Here is a 21,058-nt window from a genome sequence, read left to right as displayed (position 1 = left end):
ATGATCACGTTGTTTAGGCGCAGGAGGCTAAATTGCCGACTCCCGCTACGAGGTCATGTGTTCTCGGTAGGAGATGTCTGGCTGAATTCGCAATCCAGCTCTCGATCTGTAACATTGTAGGTAGCAGACAAGGAACATATCAGCTATGACAGAATGGCGGAGCAGACTCGATGGGCTGAATGGCCTAATTCTGCTCCTATATCTTAAGATGATTCATAAGTTCACCTATGGAGGGGTGAACTTGACTGCATTTTATTTTAGGGTGATCGAGTAGGCAGGTCCCTCCGATTGAAGAGTGGCATTTGGACTGTGGGTGCCACCTTTTGGAGAGTGGAGCCTTCAGCTCCCATGGACAACAGGCTGCCGCTGAGTGGCTACCTCCACTTAAGCAAAATGCTGCCAAGTGTTCCAAATTGAGACCATGAATGTGCCCGCCCAATCATGCCAGCTTGCCACCCAACCTCCCTCCCCCAGGAAACCTCCCCCATGGCCGGATTGCAGCAGTGCGCCACCCTTGAACATTCTTCCAGGGCCACCCCTCTCCCCACACTCTGCTCCTGCCCCCCCCCCCCGGGGGCCAGAAAAAAACCGTCACCAAGGGGTCATGAATTTAAGATTGTCGCTGAAAAATCCAAAAAGCAAATCAGAGCGTGATCGGATCAAGGAATTTACCTGTTGCTATTGCATGAAAGAGTTAAGGTTAATTAGATGGATGTGTTTAAGAGGAACCTAGGTAAGTAGATGGGTAGGAGGAATAGACTGCATGTTCATGAGGTGAAATGAATTACAGTGGGAGGAGGTTTGTATGGGGCATTTACAGTAGAGCTATTGGGCCAAATGGCCGGCAGGTTCGGCATCATTCTATGCAAGGCCTGTGAAGTATGTGAGCACAGCACATGAAGGGAAGGGGTGGTTTTAATTGCTTACATAGGGGCAGCACGGTAGCTTCACAGTGCCAGGGTCCCAGGTTCGATTCCCCGCTGGGTCACTGTCTGTGCAGAGGCTGCACGTTCTCCCGTGTCTGCGTGGGTTTCCTCCGGGTGCTCCAGTTTCCTCCCACAGTCCAAAGACATGCAGGTTAGGTGGATTGGCCATGATAAATTGCCTTAGTGACCAAAAGGGTTGGGAGGGGTTACGGGGATAGGGTGGAAGTGAGGGTTTAAGTGAGTCGGTGCAGACTCGATGGGTCAAATGGCCTCCTGCACTTCTATGTTCTATATTTTAGATCTTGCACTTGATATAAGTGCAACCTAATAGCATAGTGTAGGTTAGATGGCTTTTGTTTCGGTGCAACATCGTGGGCCGAAGGGCCTGTACTGCGCTGTATTGTTCTATGTTCTATATAAGATAAATGAAGGATTTGAGCCTTCAGAGAGCTTTGTCCCTCACTGATATTTGTTGTTTTGCTTTCTTTATTTCCCTGGTTTTCATTCTTCTGATCTGATCTTTTCATTTTATTTTATTTTTTTTGCATCGATCATTTCTTTTCGCCACTGAATGACTGTTCATCTTCGTGATTTGTTTTCAGTTCTGTGAGAATGCTTGGTGACACCGTAAAGAGGCCACCAACTCATAGAAGAAGGTAACAAAAAAAATGAAGCAAAACTATTATTTTAACCCGAGAAAATGGATATTAATCTTTTGCTTTTTCACATCAACTGAGAGTTTGGATGCTTTTTCATGGTTCTGTAAATGTTATTTCGCTGAAACCTGTTCAGTGGCACTACTGTTGGGACTGACCAAGAGTTGCATCTTTAATTAAAATTAGTTCCTTGTGTTATGGGCCAGGGTTTAGAGAACCCCAAAGTGTGTCAATGGAGTTCACCTGACACACAACCTTTACTCGATTGTGGTATGGAGCACACTGCCCACTCTACAGGTGTGGTACAGCAGAAATCAAAAAGTATTTTTTAAAGCAAAACCATGTTTATTCTATGAACTCGAGTTAAACTTTTTAAAACATACAGTGAATATCTTAGCAACCATCAATTCAAATACAACCCCCAAAGAATACAACACTAAGTAATCCTTACTTGTCTTTTAACACTCATAAGACTTAAAAAACCTTTTAACAGAAGCACATCAGGTTTAAATTCACTACTGAGACCAGTTATCACTCTGAATTCACCAAATGATCAAGAGATAGTCTTTACATGGCAGAGGGAACAACATTACACCTTCTCTGTGACTCACTGCAGCTCCAACACTGAAACGAAACCAAAAATACACAGACACACCCAAGCTTTTCTCAAAGTGGAACTAAAAGCTGACAGACAGCCCAGCTCCACCCACACTCTGACATCACTGCAGTAATAAACACCCATTTCTTAAAGGTACTTTCACATGACACTTGCCAAAGAGCGAGGGAGAGATGTGGAGGGGAGACAAAACAGATGTTATAAGCATGTGATCGTTAATTGTGACAGGGGTTTAGTTTGAGGCACGGCACTGGTTCATATTCACACAGGAAATTCCCGGCTTACATCCAGCGTCCAGTGTGCAGGCATCTGTAGAACCGAATAAGTTTGAGCCTTGAGCCCAGTCCTGTACAACCTCTGTTGTCCATCTCCTCCCTCCTCCATGCTGAAGGTGGGAGGAGATGATGGTGGAGTAGAGTTAGTCGTCTGATATCCAGGTTTCAGTGTTATAACGGTATGTGCTTGTGAACCACATGGGATTCATTAATCAAGAACAGGGCTATCCTTTGCATGTATTTTGCTAACTTTCTCCACAGCCGTTGCTGGCATTGCTTTTGTTTCCTGGGTAATCATGGCATTATTGTAAATATTTTCTGATAACTCTACTATTTAACATAAACACTCTTGAAGGAAGGTTTCTGGTGACAAGTGAAGATCAGACGCTGGGAATTCTGTGGCAAATAACTATCCTCCTGACTCCCTCAGGAGTGTGATAGAATACTGTCCACTTGCCTGGATGAATGTCCCAGAAACACTTTAGAAACTCAACACCATCCAGGGCCAAAGCACCCAATCCACTACCTTAAACGTTTCACTCATTCCACCACCGATGGCAGTGCCAACAAAAGATGCACAGCAGCAGCTCAGGAAGGCTCCCTCGACAGCACCTTCCAAACATGCAACCTCCACCGTCTAGAAGGACAAAAGGGCAGGTGCATGGAATGCCACCACCTGGAGGTTCCCCTCCAAGCCAATCACCATCCTGATTTGGAAATGTGGTGCCATTCCTTCACTGTCACTGGGTCAAAACCTGGAACTCCCTGCCCTGAGGCTGTGCCTACACCACAGGGACTACAGTGGTTCAAGAAGACAGCTCACAGAGAAGGAGGCTTCGGTAGAGGAGTTGAAGGGCAAGTGGGAGGAGGAGTTGGGGGAGGAGATTGAAGAGGGTCTGTGGACTGATGCCCTGAGTAGGGTTAATTCCTCTTCCTTATGTGTCAGGCGTAGCCTGATACAGTTTAAGGTTATTCACGGAGCGCATATGACCGGGGCAAAGCTGAGTAGGTTCTTTGGGGTGGAGGACAGATGCGGGAGGTGCTCAGGAAGCCCGGCGAATCACGCCCACATGTTCTGGTCGTGCCCGACACTGGATGGGTTTTGGAGGGGTTTCACGAGGACTATGTCCAAGGTGGTGAAAGTCCAGGTCAAGCCAAGTTGGGGGCTGGCATTATTTGGGGTAATGGACAAGCCGGGAGTACAGGAGGCGAAAGAGGCCGGTATTCTGGCCTTTGCGTCCCTGGTAGACCGGCGGAGGATCTTGCTATTATGGAAGGACGCGAAGCCCCCCAGTGTGGAAGCCTGGATAAATGACATGGCAGGGTTCATCAAGCTGGAGAGGATAAAGTTTGCCTTGAGAGGGTCTGCGCAGGGGTTCTTCAGGCGGTGGCAACCGTTCCTAGACTATCTCGCGGAGCATTAGAATGAGGTCGGTCAGCAGCAGCAGCCCAGGGAGGGAGAGGGGAGGTGTCTCTTTCGGGGGGGAGTATATGGGGGGGCGGGGAAGGGGGTTTTCCTAGGGGCACTTGAAAAAAGAAAAACATAAACATATGGGAGAGTCAATATGTGCGGGTGGAACCCATTGTACAAGTTCTGTATTATGTTGGATTGATATGTTTATGTTTTGTTCTGTCCTTTCTCTTTTTCTTTTCTGTTATGGAGGGGGGGGTTTAATTGGTTGAAAATTTTTGTTGGAAAAACTTTGAATGAACATATTTTTTTAAAAAAGAAGACAGCTCACCAGCACCTTCCCGAGGGCAATTAGGGATGGGCAATAAATGTTGGCCTTGCCAGTGATGCCCACGTCCCGTGAGTGATTTTTTTTAAACTTCAAGGGTTCTGGGTTCTGTCTTCTGTGTAACATTAGGAAATGGGTGTGGTGTTCTTTGTGATTCTTATTATCAGGAATAATGTTGTAGTGTTCACAAAGACCCCAGAAGCTAAGTTCAAAAGCAAAGCTAACATTTATTACACTACTTATCAAAGCTCGATCACTTACTCCTATAGCAAGCAATAATCTACACTCTACTAACACGAGTCTCTACACTCTTATCTTTGACTGTACTCTGATCTCTCTCACTCATTCCTCTGCACTCCTCTCCAGCCTTCTCCCAGTAACCTGAGAGTCGGTGCTTTATAGTTCTGCATCTATCTCTATCTAGTGGTCAATTATGATATTACATTAACCCTTTGTATTCGAGACATTCCACATAATGTCACAGTGGGGTGACTGTAGGAATGGGTAGCAGTCCAGAGATCGCGTACCAAATCCATCTGATGCGTTGTGGAGTTGAATTCATTGCATCTGCTATTACCAAATCTGGCATATTGGTGTGTTAATAACCGAGAAAAATAAAGACAATTTATTAGTGGACCAACTAGCTCACTAATCCCTGTAGTGAGAGAAACTTGCCTTTGCCCTGAACTGACCTGCAAGTGACTCCAATCTCAGATTCTAGCATGGACGAGTCACTAGATGTGCTATAAATCCCAGTGTTTGCCATACGTTTCTGAAAAATCCACTGGAGTGTCCGACAGCAGCAACAAGGTTGGTTATAGAGCTGAGTGGTGGTGGTTTGCGAGGAATTTGAAGAGATGGATTAAGACTGTTACAGAGCTCTGAAAGCACACTGACTTCCGTGTGAATAACATCTTCTATGCTGAACCCAGTGGGAAAGCAAATATACACTGCCCGGCTATGACCAACCGCGCATCATTGGGAAACTGGAAAAGCCATCAAGTACGCAAAACGATTAACATTTTCTGAATGCAATCTCGTGGTGTCATTGCAGCAAGACTTCTGCTGAAATTTCCTTTGAATGCGCTACTCATCATCTCTTTCTCTGTCACTGCTTCCTTCCTTTGTTTCTGATCCTTTCTCCTAGCATGAGTTGGTGTCCCTCTGAAAAACAGGGCCTTGTCGTGGAGTCTGACATTAGTTACAGAAGATATGAACTGTGAGGGGCACTGAATACAGATCAGATGGTTTTGTACATGTTTTCAGCTTGAAGTGGTGGGAACATTGAGTAGATAGGTATCTGGCGCTTCTTAAGCGGACAATTTGTTCAATCATAGATTATCATAGACTTTACAGTGCAGAAGGAGGCCATTCGGCCCATCGAGTCTGCACCAGCTCTTGGAAAGAGCACCCTACCCAAGGTCAACACCCCCACCCTATCCCCACAACCCAGTAACCCCACCCAACACTAAGGGCAATTTTGGGCACTAAGGGGCAATTTATCATGGCCAATCCACCTAACCTGCACATCTTTGGACTGTGGGAGGAAACCGGAGCACCCGGAGGAAACCCACGCAGACACGGGGAGGATATGCAGACTCTGCACAGTGACCCAAGCCGTAATCGAACCTGGGACCCTGGAGCTGTGAAGCAATTGTGCTATCCACAATTCTACCGTGCTGCCAAATAAAAAGAGTTTAAAAATCCACGATTGCTGTGGCTCTGAACTATAAACAGAACATTTTTTTGGAAACACACAGCAGATCTGCCAGCACCTGGAAAGAGGATAGTATTTCCCAAAAGTGCAGTTGGCACAAAGGTGTCATTTCATTCATTTCTGGCTCATGGTTTTCACCGAACCTGCATGGGGAGGGCCCCTCGCGAGGTTCCCCCCAATATGGTGTGATAAGATTTGAAGGGCCAGCACAAGAGGAACATGGCAACACGCAAGAAAGCTGAGTTCCTATTTGCTTCTTGGGGAGGGCAATGTATGGAGGCTGAGATGCTTCCAATGGGAAAGGTGGATGGAGAGAAAGAAGATTGGGGGTTGTCTTCTCCAGACTGCTGTTGGGTGACACCTTGTGGCCAGCTACAAGTAGTGCTGGCAGCAACTTCCTGATCTGATTCACAGCTGCAGTGGGGGGATGATGGAGTGATTTGTGAAGAAAGTAAAATATGTATTTGCCCACACCATAGCCACAACGTCCACCCCCCGAAAAGATCCATGAGAATTTGTAAAGAATTAAAACTGAAAAAAAACAGATGTATGACTGACGGTTCAAATCAAACCTAAGAAGTTGCTTCAAGTACAATTGGTTGTGTCCACCTGTCAACACTGTTTCTCGCAAAGGGCTGCATGGCAGCACAGTGGTTAGCACTGTTGCTTCACAGTTCCAGGGTCCCAGGTTCGATTCCCGGCTTGGGTCAGTCTGTGTGGAGTCTGCACCTTCTCCCCGTGTCTGCGTGGGTTTCCTCCGGGTGGTCCGGTTTCCTCCCACAGTCCAAAGATGCGCAGGTTAGGTGGATTGGACGTGCTAAAAATTTCCCTTCGTGTCCAAAGAGGTTAGGTGAGGTTACTGGGATAGGGTGGAGGTGTGGGCTTTAAGTAGCGTGCTCTTTCCAAGGGCCGGTGCAGACTCAATGGGCTGAATAGCCTCATCCTGCACTGTAAATTCTGTGAAAAGCATTGCATCCAACTGCAGCAAATTGGGAGCAGTATTGAGAGGGTGGGGAATGCAGCATATCACTTGTGCAGAATGGGAATGATGTGAGGATGTTGAACTAACCGGTTTGTATTGGGAGCCTTTGTGTGCATTCATGTCCCTGCATCTCAGAGGCTTGCTGCTCAGCTGGACACACCGGCAGCTTTCACACTTTCTCAGTTATGCTAAAATATTGCCATTTCAGCCTGTTGAAAGTTCGAAGCACGTTTATCTGCCTGTTGGCCGTGAATGGCTGTTGCATGATCGTGGGCATGTTTGAGAGTACGGGAGCTGGTCGTTGATGCTGCCCCAAATCTGAAGCTGCGTACGCACCGAGAGTTTGTGTGTTAAATGTGCATTCGTTTTTGAAATTGTTGAATTCCTTCACAAATAGATCTAGCCTCAAGATCTTGTCACCAATCTTGCTGCTAATCACTGTCCTACACTTTTCCCACGCACAAGTGAAGTAAAGTATTTCTTTTCGAAAGCGTTTGCAAAGATTATTATTCCTCTCCTCTGACCTCCTTGCCAAAAGAAACATAATTTTCCACAAGAGTCGAATGCCAGAAGTGCACAGCAGACTATCTGGCATCTAGAAGTGAGCAAAATAGGTTAACGTTCAGTGTTTTTCCCGCATTTAACTGGTTACAAATGTCCATTGATAGTATCGATTGTATCAAAAGACAATGCCCGCGTTTTAGAAAGGTCGTTAAGTGACTGATTGGTTGTTTATTTATTTCTCGAGTGTGATTACACTAGTGCTCCCCTTCCCTGCCTCCACACTCACTACTGACAAATTACCACTCGACCAGAGTGCTGGGGCTTGCATCTTCACCTGTACCTTGTTCCCTCTCATCCTTGCCCAGTCCTGGGGGGTCATCGTGGTGAGGGAACTAATCCTTATCTTCACTTCCCACCATCTCGACTGCCTCACCGGCCGCGCACCCCAACCTGTTAACTTGTGGTCATCAACGCAACCGACCTCTCACCCCTAATCCACTGTCAGTCGCACTTCTGCCGTTGAAGCACCTCCTCAACATCTCCATCCCTGACCATTCTATTTGGCCTGCTTCCACCCTCGACCTTCTTTGTTCCTTCCGCTGTTGGGATGGGGGGTAAGGTGACGTTATTGCAGAGATGTGTCTCTGTGTATGTAAGTGCATTATTGTTCTCCCACCCTGCACCATTAGCTGTTGACAGAAATTAATTCCTGCGCCTGTCACAAATTTAGTGAAGGCAATACTTGGTATGGGTTTACCTCTGTTTTGCAACAAGTGAATTAATGGCCATTGACTGCGTGAATTGAATATGTCCTATGTGTATTCAGTTACAGCCTGGAAGGACTGGTACATGACAGCGAGGTGACCAAGGAAACGTCACACGCTGTGGAGTCTGTCTTGCGGAATTCCCGTGACCCTCGCCGGGCCCCAATCATCAGCACCGATGAGCGTGGATCACTCGTCTCGCTGACTGAGGAAGAGATGGAATCTGACCACAGTGAGGGCAGCGTGTTTGAAAACCCGGTAAAGTGACCATTTTAATGTCGCGTGACCATGAGCAAGCTGATCAACTATCTCATTAACATTGGACAGCTTGGGTGAACGGTCAAGACCCTTTAGAGGTGGAAGAAGTCCTAGTTAAAGCACAGAGGCCACTACACCATTGTACTGTATGAATGCTGATGAAGAAAACGTTTATAGGTACATACTTTCACAGTTTCAGTCCCAAATCGTTTTGCACTCAAATGAAGTACGTTGGAAGTGTAGTCATTTCATTAATGCTCAGCGTTACATTATAGTGCCATTACTTCATCAGCTATTTTAACAGAGGCAGTGTAAACCTCTTTTAAATAACTCTGGTGATTGATTGGTACTTACATTCACTCCCTTAATCCATTAACTGAGTGTGTAGGTCTACTTGGGAGTTATAGAACTTGACGGTACAACCGGTAAAATACATTTGAACAGCAAATATGTTATCTCTTTCCAGAAGTTGATGAGAATACAGCCACATTCTGCTCCTCCGCTGACAAAATCCATTTCACTGCAAGCTATCAGCCCACCAAGCACAGACAGTAAGTACGAACTGGACTTCCAGCGTCACAGCAGACAATTCAGTAAAGATTAATAACTAAAATGGCGCATGTGTTGAGAGCAACCAAAAACGGAAATGCTTGAATGTCTTGAGGTTTTTTTTTTTTTTTTAAAAGGACACATGGTAGGTTTTATTTTTAACACTTTATCTTTCACCTTTTTTAATTGTTCACTCTTTGCTGTGGTATGATTCCAGAGGTGTTACCCACCCTCAAGCACCCTAACCTAAGCCATTTTTCATGTGTGCACCTTGACGGGCAATAGCCATAAGCAATTGTTGGAGCGGTTTCAAGGCCTGTGTATTGAGTCGGATCCCATGTGGGCTTTTCTCCTATGGCTCAACTCAGTACAAAGAACAGCAGACACATCAACAATCTGAAGACGGTTTAATTCCAAGCTTGATTTCATGTACATGAGAGATAAGACCTGGAAAGCTGCCAAGGTCCTGTCTACAGAACAAAGGCGTGAACTGAAAAATACATGTTTAATGGTTAATAATGATTACTCGGTACTTTTCCGATAATTCATTCCAATCCTTAATAAAGTAATTTATGCAAAATTAATCTAATGGATGCTAACTATTTAGTGTTTAAAAGGTATCATCACTGAACCCCTCCTTCAGCAATATTAACCATAAAAGGCACCTTAACAAAACTTCACACACTTATTCACCAGTATGCATGTATTCAAACTCCGAAGAATTAAAAATGTCCCCCTTTTCAACCTTGGGGGCGTTCGAGTGATTGACCCTCTGTGTGGGAACTATGAGCCAAACTAACTCACAACAGAGTGAGCATCAAACTCTCTCATTCCCCTAGGCAGTCCTGAAGTGCATCCAAGCCAAAGAATTATCCTTGAATTTCAATCACAGTCGTTTTGGCGACAAATATGACAGCCCATTTGCACACACCCAAGGTCCTAACAATGAGATAAATGATCAATTAATCTATTTTTGATGGCTTTTGGTTGATGATGAGTGATGGGATGGACAGAAAGATCATCCATACTCTTCTGGCAGAAAGCAGCAGGTTCGAATGGTCAAAGAATTTCATGGGGTCTGGAATCCTCCAAATTGATGGGTAAGGGAGAGACCGCTATGGTTTGGAGGTGAAGAGGCTGGTTCAAAAGATCATTCCAAATGAATCATTCACTCTGTCATCAATGTAACACTCTCTTTTTAAAAAAAAAAAAAAATATGTCTCCATGTCACGGCTCTGAGCTTTCAAGGATTGCAGATTAGCACTTAAGAACAAGAAGTTTTGTCATTTCTTCTATCTCTGTGGAAAGGGAATCATCCAATCGCAGGCTTTTCCTGTGTGGACACATCTGAAGTGGACCTGCCTGCATGATGGATGTGAACGGGTCAAACTCTGACCGTTGGTTGACTGAGAATAGCTGCAAAGAACTCAACTCCATCAAAGCCTAGGCACAGCATCAATGAAAACGGGAATTAAGGGAAGCAAAGGGGAAGTAGATTGTTTCAAATTTAAAGAAACGTTCACCAACCTGATTCAGATCTGTGCACTTATGGGTTCAAGTCCACCCCCTAGCCTGATGTTCCAGTGTGGACCGAGGGAGTGCTGCATTTTCAGTGAAATGTTAAATCAAGGACTGCCTGGTGGATTCTGAAGACGTCATGGGGTTATTATGTAATCATAGAATTTACAGTGCAGATGGAGGCCTTTTGGTCCATCAAGACAGGGCCCTTGGAAAGAGCAGCCTATTTAGGTTTACACTTCCATCCTATCCTAGTAACCCCACCTCCCTTTTGGACACTATGGTCAATTTAGCATGGCCAATCCACCTAACCTCCACTTCTTTGGGTAGTGGAAGGAAACCCGAGCACCCGGAGGAAACCCACGCAGACACCGGGAGAATGTGCAAACTCCACATAGACAGTAACCCGAGGCTAGAATTGAATCTGGGAACCTGGAGCTGAGGCAGCAGTGCTAACCACTGTGCCGCCCATGAGCTACTTGAGCAAGAAAGGGATCCCTCCCAGAGCACTTCAGCCAACACTGCTGACGCAATGATCACGTTGACGTTTGTGGGATCTTGCTGTTCACTAATTGGCTTTGATGTTTGCCGACACAACAGCAGTGACTACACTTTAAAAATAATCAGTTAGCTAGGATGTGCGTGCATGTGCGCGCGGGCACTGGCCTTGATTTGTATCGCACCTTTCTCAGCCGCAGGATGGACCAAAGCACTTTCCAACCAATGAAGTGGTTGGAAATGTGGCCACCATTATAATGCAGGAAACACGGCAGCAAGGTTGCCCACAGGCAATGTGACAATGATCAGATATCTGTTCTTTTGTGATGCTGAATAAGAGATAAATATTGACCAGGACACTGGGGATACCTCTCCTGCTTGAAGATTATTCCATGAGGTCTTTTACATCCACCTGTGAGGGCAGATGGGCCTTCGATTTAATGTCTCTTCCAACGGAAGATGCAGCACACCCTCGGCACTGCACTGGGGTATTAAACTTGACTTGAATTGGGCGGCGCAGTGGGTTAGCACTGCTGCCTCACGGCGCCGAGGTCCCAGGTTCGATCCCGGCTCTGGGTCACTGTCCGTGTGGAGTTTGCACATTCTCCCTGTGTCTGCGTGGGTTTCGCCCCCACAACCCAAAGATGCGCAGGGTAGGTGGATTGGCCACGCTGAATTGCCCCTTAAGTGGAAAAAATGTATTGGGCTCTCTAAATTTAAAAAAATTCCTTGATTTGAATTGAACCCACAGCCTTCTGATTCAGTCGCGAGTGCTAATGATTGAGCCATGGCTGACACCTTCTCAAGGACAATTAGAAATGAAGATAAAACTTATGGCCTCACTTCCTTGAAATTTAAAAAAGAAAACTCTGGGCCTCATGTCCGTAAAGTCTATTTCACTCCCTTCCTTTTCACTTCCCTTTTTTCAAATTTGTCGTTCATCTCATTGCTATTTCTAATTTTTCTACTGTAGGCCAATGTTCACTGCACTCCAAAGATATTTTCTGCAAAGTGGTTTCAGACAGGCTGTGGGATAGTGCAAAGTGCTAAATTCGTCTAAGTAATTTTATTAGGGCAGAGTAAAATTAAAATTGAAATAAAAGACAGGGGAGAAAAGAGCAGGAAGATTCCAGCACTCAAACGATATTAGGATTTAAAATTGTTTTTATTCTCTTTGGGCCAATGTTCTGGGTCCTGTAGCTATGTATATTCAGTGTCGAGGGAGGTTGGGTTTCCATGAGCTTAAGGATCTTTGAAAGAGCCCATGTTTCTCTTTAAATTTAGCTAAAAGACCATTATCATAGAATTTACAGCGCAGAAGGAGGCCACTCGGCCCATCGAATCTGCGCTGGCTCTTGCAAAGAGCACCTTACCCAAGGTCAACACCTCCACCCTATCACCATAAGCCAGTAACCCCACCCAACACTAAGGGCAATTTTGGACACTGAGGGCAATTTATCATGGCCAATCCACCTATCCTGCTCATCTTTGGATTGTGGGAGGAAACCAGAGCACCCGGAGGAAACCCACGCACACACGGGGAGGATGTGCAGACTCCGCACAGACAGTGACCCAAGCCGGAATCGAACCTGGGACCCTGGAGCTGTGAAGCAATTGTGCTATCCACAGTGCTACCGTGCTGCCCAATCTGACAACAAACTTTAACACTTTAAGGGGGAACCATCTGCATGTGGATGGGCCCTAGGTAGCAAGTGGTGGCAGAGCATTTGGCTGTAATATCAAAACTAGGCCCAATCCTATTTTCAACCAACCTGTAGTTGCCCAGCTTACCTGCACTGAAGCAGATGAATGAGAAGGCTTTTGTCTTTAATTTCCCACAGTAATTGACTTCAAAGACTTAAAGCAAAATCTGTCCTGGGCGACTGTCGCTCGCTTCGAGGACGACCTCTGTTCAGGGTCGCGGGTTTCTTGCCATGGGTCTTCATGGGCGGGATGCTCCGACGCCCCCGCAGGGTCGGAGAATCGCCGGGGGTTGGCGTGAATCCCGCCCCTGCCGTCCTCCTAATTCTCCGGCCCCCCAAAAATCGGCGCGGCGTGACTCGCGCCGCGCACCTCGGTGAATGGCAGGGTCCAGCGCGACTCAATGGGCGCCAGGGCTGCCCGAATTCTCCATCCCGCCCGTCTTTTGCCTGTCCCGCCGGTGTAAATTGGAGTAGGTCGTGAACAGCGGGACGTGGCGGCGTGGGTGGGCTCCAAGGTTCTTTGGGGGGGGGGTGGTCTGGCCCCGGGAAGTGCCCCCACGGTGGCCTGGCCGCGATCGGGGCCCACCGATCCATGGGCTGCCTGTGCTGTGGGGGCACTCTATCCTTCTGCACCGGAGGCTGTCCCGGTCCGCCATTCCCGGTGTGGAAACAAAGCCCTCTGCGCATGCGCGGGGATGACGTGCTGGTGCTCCCACGCATGTGCCAACTCGCGCCGGCCGGCGGAGGTCCTTCGGCGCCGGTTGGCGTGGCGCCAAGCCCCTTTCCCGCCGGCCGGCGGGGCACAAACCACTCCAAGGCGGGCCTAGCCCCTGAAGGTGCGGAGGATTCTGCACCTTTGGGGCGGCCCGACGTCAGAGTGGTTCACGCCACTCCGTCCAGCCGAGACCCCCCGCCCGCCGGGTAGGGGAGAATCCCGCCCCATGTGTCTGACCAGGCTAATCACAACCCCCATTTCTTTGGGTACACGGGACATGATGTCCCTACAAGGTGATGGGATCCGGAGTACCCATTTGCTTTGGTTTTTTTCCTTTTTTACCACTGCTCTGTCTCATCATTGAGACATTGTGACTCAAAGTCTCTATTCTGAACAATTTCTTTTTTAACACCTTCATTGGGATGATTAAATAACCTAGCAGGAGGAATTACAGGAGATTACAATGGGATGAGAGAAGAACTAGCTTAAGGTAGACTGGGAGCAAAGACTTTATGGTGAAACAGTTGAGGAACAGTGGAGAACTTTCCAAGCGATTTTTCACAGCACTCAGCAAAGGTTTATACCAACAAAAAGGAAGGATGGTAGAAAGAGGGAAACTCGACCATGGATATCTAAGGAAATAAGGGAGAGTATCAAATTGAAGGAAAAAGCATACAAAGTGGCAAAGATTAGTGGGAGACTAGAGGACTGGGAAATCTTTAGGGGGCAACAGAAAGCTACTAAAAAAGCTATAAAGAAGAATAAGATAGATTATGAGAGTAAACTTGCTCAGAATATAAAAACAGCGAGTAAACGTTTCTACAAATATATAAAACAAAAAAGAGTGGCTAAGGTAAATATTGGTCCTTTAGAGGATGAGAAGGGAGATTTAATAATGGGAGATGAGGAAACGGCTGAGGAACTGAACAGGTTTTTTGGGTCGGTCTTCCGACAGTGGAAGACACAAATAACATGCCAGTGACTGATAGAAATGAGGCTATGACAGGTGAGGACCTTGAGAGGATTGTTATCACTAAGGAGGTAGTAATGGGCAAGCTAATGGGGCTAAAGGTAGACAAGTCTCCTGGCTCTGATGGAATGCATCCCAGAGTGCTAAAGGAGATGGCTAGGGAAATTGCAAATGCACTAGTGATAATTTACCAAAATTCACTAGACTCTGGGGTGGTCCCGGCGGATTGGAAATTAGCAAACGTGACACCACTGTTTAAAAAAGGAGGTAGGCAGAAAGTGGGTAATTATAGGCCAGTGAGCTTAACTTCGGCAGTATGGAAGATGCTGGAATCTATCATCGAGGAAGAAATAGCGAGGCATCTGGATGGAAATTGTCCCATTGGGCAGACGCAGCATGGGTTCATAAAGGGCAGGTCGTGCCTAACTAATTTAGTGGAATTTTTTGAGGACATTACCAGTGCGGTAGATAACGGGGAGCCAATGGATGTGGTATATCTGGATTTCCAGAAAGCCTTTGACAAGGTGCCACACAAAAGGTTGCTGCATAAGATAAAATGCATGGCATTAAGGGAAAGTAGTAGCATGGATAGAGGATTGGTTAATTAATAGAAAGCAAAGAGTGGGGATTAATGGGTGTTTCTCTGGTTGGCAATCAATAGCTAGTGGTGTCCCTCAGGGATCAGTGTTGGGCCCACAATTGTTCACAATTTACATAGATGATTTGGTGTTGGGGACCAAGGGCAAGGTGTCCAAGTTTGCAGACGTCACTAAGGTGAGTGGTAAAGCAAAAAGTGCAGAGGATACTGGAAGTCCGTAGAGGCATTTGGACAGGCTAAGTGAATGGGCTAGGGTCTGGCAGATGGAATACAATGTTGACAAATGTGAGATTATCCATTTTGGTAGGAATAACAGCAAAAGGGATTATTATTTAAATGATAAAATATTAAAACATGCTGCTATGCAGAGACCTGGGTGTGCTAGTGCATGAGTCGCAAAAAGTTGGTTTACAGGTGCAACAGGTGATTAAGAAGGCGCATGGAATTTTGTCCTTCATTTGCTAGAGAGATGGAGTTTAAGATTAGGGAGGTTATGCTGCAATTGTATAAGGTGTTAGTGAGGCCACACCTGGAGTATTGTGTTCAGTTTTGGTCTCCTTGAGAAAGGACGTACTGGCAATTGAGGCTGTGCAGAGGAGATTTACTAGGTTAATCCCAGAGCTGAAGGGGTTGGATTACGAGGAGAGGTTGAGTAGACTGGGACTGTACTCGTTCGAATTTAGAAGGATGAGGGGGGATCTTATAGAAACATATGAAGGGAATAGATAGGATAGATGCGGGCAGGTTGTTTCCACTGGCAGGTGAAAGCAGAACTAGGGGGCATAACCTCAAAATAAGGGGAAGTAGATTTAGGACTGAGTTTAGGAGGAACTCCTTCACCCAAAGGGTTGTGAATCTATGGATTCTATGCCCAGTGAAGCAGTAGAGGCTCCTTCATTAAATGTTTTTACGATAAAGATAGATAGTTTTTTGAAGAATAAAGGGATTAAGGGTTATGGTGTTCGGGCCGGAAAGTGGAGCTGAGACCACAAAAGATCAGCCATGATCTCGTTGCATGGTGGAGCTGGCTTGAGGGGCCAGATGGCCTACTCCTGCTCCTAGTTCTTATGTTCCTATGTTCACAGGATGTGGGTGTCACTGCCCATCGCTAATTACCCTTGAGACGGTTGGGCGGGGGGGGGGGGAGAATTTGCAGTATCTGATGCCTTCAGCTGTCCACGTCATGTGGAATGAGTCAATTGGCTGACGCCTGGCGTCTGTAATACCGAGGGTCCCAGCAGGAGTCCAAGATGGATCATCCACTCAGCACGTCTGGCTGAAGATGGTTGCCAATGCTTCAACGTTATCTTTTGCACTGATGTGCTGAGCTCCCCCAGTATTGAGGGCGAGGGTATTTGTGGCGCTTCCTCCTGCTAGGCTATTTAATCGTCCACCACCTTTCATGACTTGTGCGCGGCAGGTTGCAAAGGTCGACTGTTGGTTGTGGATCATTAGCACACTCTATCGCATGCTCCTTCCCATGTTCTGTGTTGTAGATTCGGCAGGTCGACACCTCATTTTTAGGTATGTCTGGTTCTTCTCCTTGAGTGAGGGATATGCTGAGCCATGACATTACAGTTTGTGATTGAATACCTACTACTGTGGTTGGCCTACAGTATCTCATGGTGCCCAGTTTTGAGGCGTTAGATCTGCCCTACTTAGCGCCGTGGTCGGGTAGAGGGCATGTTCAGTGTGAAATCCAGACTTTGACTTCACAAGGACAGTGTGGTGGCCACTCCTATCAATCGATGGATGCATCTGTGCCAAGTGGATTGGTCAGGACGGGGTGTAGTAGGTTCCTCCCTCTTGCTTCCCTTACAACAGGCCCGGTTTGGCAGATGTATCCTGCTGTACCCTGCCAGCTTGGCCGGTAGTGGTGCTAGTGAGCCACCATTGATGATGGGCGTTCAAGTCCCCCGCCCAGAGTATATTCGATTGGTAGCAAGCTCCTCCCAGTATTAATATCAGTGCTGCCGTTCTTCAAGGAGAGAGCGTCTTTGAAGCATTTTCTTCGCCGCCCCTTGGAACATTGGTCATTTGACAAGTTGAGAATATTGCACCTGGCATAAAGTTTATTTTTAAAAGCACAGAAGTAAAATTAGTATGAGAGCAAATGACAATCTTTGATCCATGCAGAACACAAAATTATATATGCTTAAGTTTCTGCAAAGTTCACTTATTCTGAGCACACTCCAAAATTTGTGCTGGAGATTTAAAATTGTGCAAAAGTTGCCTCCAGTTTAAATGACATTGTACGCAAATCATTGCTTCCACTTAACTCGAAGAGTCCATGAGAAAGGTGCAATCCTCAAAACCAATGTTACCGAATGTCCAGGAATTATTGGTATTCCTTCCATGCCAGTGTTTGCACAGTCTTGTGCGAAACGTGAATATTCAAACCAACCAGCAATGCAGATTACTACATTTGAGAGAATGGATTTGTGTTGAGAGAAAAATAAATCGTTCACTTATTTAATAATAATAATAATTGCTTATTGTCACAAGTAGGCTTCAATGAAGTTACTGTGAAAAGCCCCTAGTCACCACATTCCGGCGCATGTTCGGGGAGGCCGGTACAGGAATTGAACCCGCGCTGCTGCCTTGTTCTGCATTACAAGCCAGCTGTTTAGCCCACTGTGCTAAACCAGCCCTGGAAAACACATGGGGAAATTCTGGAAGCGAAACCTAGTTCTACAACAGAAATGTGACATTCTTGACTGTTAATTCTCATCCAAAGTTACCAAGGTGTTGAAGAGAACCACAGCACTACAGATCCAAGAATCTAACAACCATGAGTGTGTGCAGTTTTTGTTTTGCACACTATTCTGTACTGCAGGTCATTTTCAGTTCTGGCAAGGTTGTAATTTATTGCCCTGCCACTTTTTAAAACGGCCTTCCTCAAAGCCTGAAAACTTTGTAAATTACATGGGTGGAAAGATACTGGCTGTGTCCTACCCTGCGTAGTCTGTCATTACTTCAACTCCACTTTCAAAATGTGTGATGGCTTACAATATCATTCTGCAGGATATGAGTTGGATTTTTATTTGAAATTTTCAAGGACAGAAATTGATAAGCTGATTGCATTACTGGCGAAAGTGAGATTTAAACTCTCCATCTGCAGATTTCTCTTGCAGCGCAGTAATCAGGGGCTGGTTTAGCACAGGGCTAAATCGCTGGCTTTGAAAGCAGACCAAGGCAGGCCAGCAGCATGGTTCAATTCCCGTAACAGCCTCCCCGAACAGGCGCCGGAATGTGGCGACTAGGGGCTTTTCACAGTAACTTCATTTGAAGGCTACTTGTGACAAGCGATTTTCATTTCATTTCATTGTATTACCATATGCTACTAGATTTGACCTTCTCTGTTAGGACAGTAATATCATTCCAAAAGTGCTTCAGAGTTTTGACAAGCTAAAATTCATTGCATTTTCTGAACCAAAATATTAGCCACCGCAATACTATCTTTCAATTTGTCAAATTCCGCGCCACTCCGTGAAGTTTTGTTGTGGTTGTGGTTCCACTGGATTGTCAGCTGTCACATTGACAACTCAGCTGGCCATTCTCTGTGTGACTCAAACACTTGTGTGGGTGGTGGTGGGGGGGGGGGGGGGGGGGGGGCAAGGGGAAGAACAAACCCAGACTGGCTGTCATTTACTCAACATCTATGTTTTCACTTTCTAGCATTGCTCATCTGGCTTTGATGTTCCATGGAAACACAGAATCTTTAAAGTGCAGAAGGAGGCCATTCGGCCCGCTGAGTCTACACCGACCCTCCGAAAAGGGACCCTACCTAAGCCCAGTCCCTACCCTATCCCCATAACCCAGTCACCCCACCTTCTGGACACTTGAGGGGCAATTTAGCATGGCCAATCAATCCACCAAACCTGCACATCTTGAAAAATGAAATGAAAATCACTTATTGTCACAAGTAGGCTTCAAATGAAGTTACTGTGAAAAGCCCCTAGTCGCCACATTCCGGTGCCTGTTCGGGGTGACTGGTACGGGAATTGAACCGTGCTACTGGCCTGCCTTGGTCTGCTTTAAAAGCCAGCGATTTAGCCCTGTGCTAAACCAGCCACTAACCAGTCCATCTTTGGACTGTAGGAGGAAACCGGAGCACTCTGAGGAAACCAACACAGACACAAGGAGAACGTGCAAACTCCACACACACACAATCACCCAAAGCCGGAATTAAACCCGGGTCCCTGGCGCTATGAGGCAGCAGTGCTAACCACCGTGCCTCCCCTTTTGTCTTTTCTCTTGCTAACCTGGGTAGCCCAGGCACACACTGGGGCCAGTTGATGTCCTGGCAAATAATATATGCTGGCTCACCACATGGCAGGAATCAAAACCTGGGGAACCAAATGGCTCACTACCTTACTTTGTGTCTGTGTGTAGCCACAGAGCCATTGAGAAAATCACTTCCCCATGATGAGTAAGAATTACACTGCAGAATGTTTGCATCATTGGGCAAATGTAATTTGCCAACCATGTTGTAATTGATCTGGATGATGGACATTTAGTTCTGTCTGTTTCAAGGGAAGTTTTCAAGTTCCTGTTAGCACTGGTATTCTTAGTCACACATCATGCACGTCACCTCACGCCGTTCCAGGGAGAACCAAGTCAAAAGACTTTATATAAATATTTGGTCCCAGAAAACCAAATCACTGTTCTCTCACAGCAACAACTTGTATTTATAAAGCACAACATAGGAAAACATCCCCAGTTACATCACAGGTGCATTATAAAACTAGTATGACACCGAGCCTCATAAGCCAGTATTAGGCCAGGTGACCAATGTGGGAACATGGGCAATGGGTGAGCGAGACCTGATGTGTGTTGAGACACCAGCAGCAGAATTTTGAATGACTTCAAGTTTTGGGAAGTGGGAAGCTGGCTGGGTGTGCGTCAGGAAAGTCGGGCCTAGAGGCAGCAAAGGCATGAATGAGGGGTTTCAGCAGAGTCCAGTCATGTTATGGAGATGGAAATAGGTGGTCTTACAAGTGATGCTTTCCTGGGTTCAGTTATCAGTTTCTGTTATGCTCGCTGATCTTAGCCAGAGTGGCGGGGAGATGGGGAATAAAACAATAGCTAACAAAAACTTTTTTTTCAAAAAATATTTTATTGAGGCATTTATAATTTTAACATTTTAAACAGAGAAATCCAACACATGCAAGAACCCCGCAATAACACACCCAACTCTCCCCATCCCTAAACCTAGCTACCCATAACTTAAATTCCCTGCCTTTATCCGTCCCTTCCATGTCTCCCCTTTCCCTCGCCCCCTTCCCCTTGCTGGCGGTCAATATTCCTTGAAGAAGTTGATGAATGGCTGCCACCTCCGAGGGAACCCCTATAACGAACCCCTTAAGGCGTACTTAATTTTCTCAAGTTTAAGAAACCAGGCCATGTCACTGACCCAAATCCCCGACTTTGGACGCTCCGAATCCCTCCATCCCTGCAAAATCCATCTCCGGGCCACCAGGGAGTCAAAGGCCAAAATGTCGGCCTCTCTTCTCCCCCCCGCGCCCCTCCTCTCTCTGGACTCTTGAGTCACCCTCCCTATGGGGCTGGTTTAGCACAGGGCTAAATCACTGGCTTTGAAAGCAGACCAATGCAGGCCAGCAGCACGGTTCAATTCCCGTACCAGCCTCCCCGAACAGGCACCGGAATGTGAAGACTAGGAGCTTTTCACAGTAACTTCATTTGAAGCCTACTTGTGACAATAAGCGATTTTGATTTCATTTTCATTCCAGGGCCTCTGACATGACATCTGAGAATCCCTGCCAGAATCCCCTCCGCCTCGAACACACCCAGAACATGTGTACATGATTCGCAGGATTTACCCCACACCTACTCATCTGGGCAACAGTCAAATGAGCCCTGTGGACCACCTTAAACTGGATGAGGCTAAGCCTGGCACACAGCGTGGATGCATTGACTCTCCTCAGAGCCTTTGCCCAGAGCCCGACTTCCAACTCCCCTCCCAGCTCTTTCTCCCAATTGGGACCCCTTCCCACTCCATCAGTTCCTTGTATATTTCCGAGACCCTCCCCAATCTCTGTTTTAGACA

At 46.5% G+C, this 21,058-nt stretch overlaps 1 protein-coding gene across 1 annotated transcript in view; it reads left to right on the top strand.

Annotated features, from left to right (window-relative positions):
• LOC140387413 (A-kinase anchor protein 13-like) overlaps positions 1-21,058 on the top strand; it is a 478,070-nt gene that overhangs the window by 331,054 nt on the left and 125,958 nt on the right. The window contains 3 exon segments of the mRNA XM_072470498.1: positions 1,529-1,582; positions 8,242-8,437; positions 8,904-8,988. Of these exon segments, the coding sequence (XP_072326599.1) occupies positions 1,529-1,582; positions 8,242-8,437; positions 8,904-8,988 (335 nt within the window).

The sequence above is a fragment of the Scyliorhinus torazame genome, chromosome 12, assembly GCF_047496885.1.
Source record: "Scyliorhinus torazame isolate Kashiwa2021f chromosome 12, sScyTor2.1, whole genome shotgun sequence".
NCBI lineage: Eukaryota > Metazoa > Chordata > Chondrichthyes > Carcharhiniformes > Scyliorhinidae > Scyliorhinus > Scyliorhinus torazame.
This window is presented reverse-complemented; position numbering and strand designations above follow the sequence as displayed.